This window comes from Apaloderma vittatum, unplaced genomic scaffold (genome assembly GCF_000703405.1).
Source record: "Apaloderma vittatum isolate BGI_N311 unplaced genomic scaffold, ASM70340v1 scaffold1229, whole genome shotgun sequence".
In the NCBI taxonomy this organism is placed as follows: domain Eukaryota; kingdom Metazoa; phylum Chordata; class Aves; order Trogoniformes; family Trogonidae; genus Apaloderma; species Apaloderma vittatum.
The window spans coordinates 41,402-46,852 of record NW_009736729.1 but is presented as its reverse complement, the minus strand read 5'-3'; the positions used below and the strand labels follow the sequence as shown (position 1 = coordinate 46,852).

The window sequence follows — 5,451 nt, the reverse complement described above, 5'->3', positions numbered from 1 at the left end:
GTGGCGGAGGTGGGGTTTTGGGAGAAGAGGCCGGGTGCCCCGCGATGGGTCCGAGAAGGGTAGACCCACCATGGCCTGGTGCATGTGCCTGGGATGGGGCCGGCTGCTGCAGAAGCTGATGTGTGAGAGGGCCTGGGGTAGACTGGCAGAGTAATGAAGCTTTAGTCAGGTACTGGGAGAGGAGCCTGGCTTTAAGAAATCTGCTTGGGCTGCAGTCAGGTTCCTTGCACTTAACTGTGGCTCTGAAGTCATGCCCTGCTGTCAGGTCATAGATGTGTAAGAGCGGTAGCATTAAGATTTTTGCAGAGCCGTTAAGTTTTTTGATGTCTCTAAATCTAGATGGTCACCAGGACAGAGGGTCAAATTGATGACTCTCTAATTGGTGGCAATGCCTCTGCTGAAGGTCCTGAGGGAGATGGAACAGAAGCCACGGTCATAACTGGTGTTGATATAGTAATAAACCACCACCTTCAGGAAACCAGCTTCACAAAAGAATCCTACAAGAAGTACATCAAGGACTACATGAAAGCGTAAGTGTTGGTAGGCTTTTTCTTTAAATGGGATTGCAGAATTTTTAGGTTGATGAGATTTTTGAAGAGATTTTTGAAAACAATGTTGGACTGTATTCCTGGCAGGTGTTAGTTCTGATCCAGGTATCACACTGACTGTGTCCTTCGAGAATGTCTTAATAGTTGACAAAACTGGAACTGTAAAGAGTTGACACTGGAATATCTAAGTTTATCTTGGCTGAGGTAAAGGGCTTGATAATATGTATTGGATATTATTTGTAATCTTGCTGTTTTCTTTTGGATTTCTCTGCCAAATGTTTGTGTGGAAGGGGGTGAGGTGAAGAAAAGCTTCCTGAAGCTGTTCTAACTTGACACTTTAAATGTCCAAAACCATTGTGTGTGAATAGAACGTTTTGCTAATTCAAGGTATAATTTCTGTTGGCTGTGGTTCAGTGGGTTAGTATTAAAGGTGAAAACACTTTGTGATACTGATAGATACACATTTGGTGTGGTGAAAATGGCTTGATAATTTTTGTCTACCAATAGCTTATAAGTAAAGTGAGCTTGATATGAGTGGCAGGCACTGTTCTGCTAATTTACTAGCAAAATGAAGTTAAAGTTTCGGGGCTTTCACAGGCAGCGGGGGAAAGGCAGCAAAATCAGTTTGGTCCCTATAACTGCTATCGTGTGATGCTGCACAGTGAAGTTATTAAGCTAGAGCATGTTTTCAGAGCTTTTTGTTTTTCCTTCCAGAATCAAAGCCAGACTTGAGGAACACAAGCCAGAGAGAGTAAAGCCTTTCATGACAGGGGCTGCGGAACAAATTAAACACATCCTTGCTAACTTCAAAAACTACCAGGTAATGAAACTCACTTCTCCTTACAGTAGTATTGCAGTGGTACAAGCTGTGATTAGTTCATCTGCTGAACTAGCCTGCTGAGAGCTTTGAGGGCTTCTGTTGTGAGGACCTCTAACCTGCATTTCTCCGAGAGTATTAGGGGCTCTGAGTTAGGGAGAAGAAATAGAGAAAAGACTCCGGTGTTTGGGATCTCGTTTCAGCTTGCAGCTCTTGTAGTTAACCACAGTTGTAGTTAGCACCACTGAAGAACTGTGGAGTTAAAGACTTGAAAGATGGATCACTTTGGCCCTTGCTGTGTCCTTCTCTGCTGTTTATAGAAATGTGGCAAAGTGATGTGGTACTAAAATGGACAAGCTGCAGAAAGCAAAATCCCTGCAGCTGATAAGGGAGACTTCTAAACTAAACTTGAGAGGTGTTTTTAGCTTGCTTGTCTTTCTGCTGGTTATAGCTCATTAAATATCTCAGTAATATGTTTCTCTGAAGTTCTTCGTAGGAGAGAACATGAATCCAGATGGTATGGTGGCTCTCCTGGATTTCCGTGAGGATGGCGTGACCCCATATATGATTTTCTTTAAGGACGGCTTGGAAATCGAGAAATGTGTAAGTACTGACCTGAACTGGCTGAATGCGCTTAACTACATGATTCGCTCTTTCAATGCATCACTTGTTCTGTCATATCCCTGTTCAAGTTGAAGAGAAGCTGCCAGTTAAAAAAAAACTTAAGAGTTCATGTAAGTACAGCCTAATTACAGCTTCATATTGTACAAAGTAGCTGAAACTTCCCTTGTATGCTATTCAATTATACTAAAAAGGGACGTTATTTCACTGCAATGATTCATGCTGACTTACTGGCTAAGAAATGCAGAAAGAATTGCTTTGGTGGGATGTGTGTGATTGGTAATGGTCTTAAATTATTAGATAAAAGATGCCATCCTCTGAAATGGAGAACTTGTACTTTGCACCCCTCTTGTGGAGGTTAATTCTTGAGTACCTTACATGGTCACGTCCATCTTTCACTTAATCTGATGCTCTTACTTTGTTATTCAAGAACTGTCTTAAATATTGCCCTGAATTTGGGAACACAATAATACTTGACCAAGTACTTAGCCTATCTAAAATCTCCAACTGCCTGAACTCGGAGAGCTTCTGTGGTCTGCTTTCTCATTAGTTACTCCTTCTGCATTGGAATGTGATTGCAACGAAACAGTATTTGGATCCCAACACTTGGCATTTTTTGGCTTATTCAGAGAACAGTGAAATTCACTGCAAACCAGCAGTGTGGGATCACCAGTTGCTTTGCCCAGTCATTGCGGACTTATGAAGTCTGTTTATAGCCAGCTAAATTTATCTGTAAAGCCTCTTACAAGCTTTCTGGTATGCAAGTCATGTAAAGACGAACCAACTTGTAGCGTGGAGCAGTAGCCCAACTAAAGGAACGCTTTCATTGGCCAAGGCAGACCAGCACCTCTCACAGCTTGACTGAAAGGTGTCAGTCCTGGGTGCTAGAACATGTGGTCACCTGGAAGCTGCCTCCTTGGAGCAGAAGGTTGTGTCCATCTGCCCTGCTTGGGCAGACCTTTTGGACCTGCAGTTCAGGTGACTCCATCTACTTAGAGATGGAGTAAAGAGTAGTAGCAGGGTGTTCCAGTGGGCAAAAAAACTCCCAGCTTCTTGGCACAAGACAGCATGTACATTGTAAGCCTCAGTACTTGTTTAGAACGTGCTCTTATTTGAAAGGAAATCTGAAACTTGGTATATCAAGCAAAAAAGGTGTGAATGAGTGTCCTGTCCGGCTTGCTCAGCAGCTGATGCCAGTTGCTCTCTGTGATCGTAAAAATAATCAGCATCCTCTGATAGACCATGAGCACTTCTGCTGTTGCTCTCTGGTTTGCACTTAGATGCAAAAATAACTTCCTTGCGCTTTCTGCCTGCCTGCCTGCCTGCCTGTGGCAGCTCAGATTGAATTGGGGAATACACAGATGAGAATGGAAACTTAACTGTGACTGCCATGATCTTGAACTAATGCTTGCTACTCTTGTTTCAGTAACAAATCAAACATGGTTTTGGATCACCTGTCTTCATAGCTGGCTGCTATTTCTCCTTCATCGGCACAACACCAGGAACGGCAATGTCTAACAACTGGACTGATGTCATCTTGAGCTTTATTCACTTATTTTGACCCTGATTTGGAGTGGAGGCATTGTTTTAAGAAAATAAAAAAAAATCAAACATCTGTCATGTAGGTTGTTGAAAATAAAACTCATTTAAACCCATTCTATGTGATGCCTTTGGGTCTAGTGTCTCTGTTAGGGTGACTTGCAGGAGAGGTTGCAGCAAGGTGGTTGTCCAAGGATTTTGTACTCTCAGTAGTATAGCCTCGTCCTAGCACACTACAATTTGACGTCTCCAGACAAGCTTTGTGCAGTGCAAGAGCAGGCTGAGGTCAGTAAGGCAAAGTTCAAGAAATGTCATCATAATGGAGTCGACCACCTTCATCTCTCATGATTGTGCAGAGGCTTACCTCTGGAAGAGATAAAAAATATTTTTTTTTTAATAAAAAGGCAACACCCAAACCAGAATGGAATATGTGCTACTCCAGCTGAGTGCTAGCTGAGCTGCATTGCCAGACAAGGATATTCCAGTCTGTCCTCAGTTGTAGCATGACTTCAAGATCAAGGTAGAGGATGGATGGAGCCAGGAATCTTAACACCAGCACTCTGAGCCCAGGTACTGGGAACATTGTGGGGAGAGGGTGAAATTAGGAGGTTTTCCAACACAGCCTGGCTGTGGGAATTAGCTTCTTTATGTTTGACAGTTGTTCAGGAGCAGATTAACTAGAACTCAGTATAAAGTAGCAGGATTTGGGGTTTTCTGTACTAGAGGAGAGAAATGTTGGGATGGCCTAGCCCAGGCCTGGAGCTTTGGACAAAGCGGTTGCCTGTCTGGGTGAGAGACTTCACAGAGTGTTCGTAACTTTGCTGTTCCTGCCTGCGTTCCTTGTCAGGAAATGCATCTGTTTGACAGACCTGGAGCACACGGCAGTTGCTTCTTTGGTTCTTTCTGAGATGCTACAGTAAGGGGTTCCTTGCGCTTTCTACCTGTCTGATCTTGTGGCAGCCTAGATTGAATAAAGGAACACAAAAACACCTTCGCAGAGCCTCAGTTGAGGGCTGTGTGGTGCTGCTGGCAATGTGACGGGGTGTGCCTTGCCAGAATCATTCGCCAATTTCCTACTGCAGCAATGTCAGAGCTGTAGGAAGCTGAGGTCCCTGAAAAGGAAGGGCATGACCTGCTTGTTAGTTGTTGATCTGTGAGCCCTCAGGCTTCCGCTTCAGTGTTTTGGCAACTTTGCTGTCTCATGGCAGTTTTTGGCTCCTGGTGCTGGAGGGCTGAGGTGGAGGCAGGTTTCTGCAGCGACGAGATAGATGTGGCAGCAGGCTGGGAGAAGCAAGATACTGTCTGGAGGTGGGAGCGGAGTGTGCCCTAATTATCTCGGATGTTCCTGTGTGCTGTAAACACACCCTATTTTAGTTCTGTGGGAACTTAATTTACATATTATGTATTTAAGCTTTCCCAGGAAAGGAATCTTGAGCCAGCTGCACTTCTGGCTGAGGTACAATTTAGTGTAATCTGAGCCATGTAAATTAGTGCTCTTCTGCCTTCACCTAATGGGGCTGAAAAGACAGGGGAACGCAGGTTCAAAGTCTGAATAGAATCACTGTGAGCCAACTCTTGCTTTCCTTGCAGAGGATTTGTTTAACAGGGCCAAGTGAGGATGTTACCTTACTCTTCCTGCTGCGTCTTTGTTAAAAATGGGGGCATCTTAAAGGAGAGTAAGCATTTGCTTAGTTTGAGGCTTTTGCTTCTTGGACTAAGGTTGGTGTGGGCAGGGCAGTGCTTGTATGGCTGTGCAGCCTCTAATACCCCTGGCTTCCACTTTCAGCGAGTCAAAGTGTTTAAAACTGTGCAGAGCTGGTACATTGGAATGAAAAAAACCATCTCTTTCCCCTGGCCTGGCTGCTTAGCTAGTTACACTGAGGCTGGGAACCTTGGGCAGGAGCCTGAAGCAAATTGCTGTGCGGT

The 5,451-nt window shown here is 44.3% G+C and overlaps 1 protein-coding gene across 1 annotated transcript; it reads left to right on the top strand.

The window, feature by feature from the left end:
* The first annotated feature begins 339 nt into the window (after positions 1-339).
* On the top strand, positions 340-3,646 carry TPT1 (tumor protein, translationally-controlled 1). The gene is made up of 4 exons (XM_009877077.1): positions 340-530; positions 1,263-1,368; positions 1,852-1,968; positions 3,413-3,646. The coding sequence occupies exons 1-4, from the start codon at positions 340-342 to the stop codon at positions 3,413-3,415; spliced, it is 417 nt and encodes a 138-aa protein (XP_009875379.1). The 3' UTR covers positions 3,416-3,646.
* Positions 3,647-5,451: the final 1,805 nt, after the last annotated feature.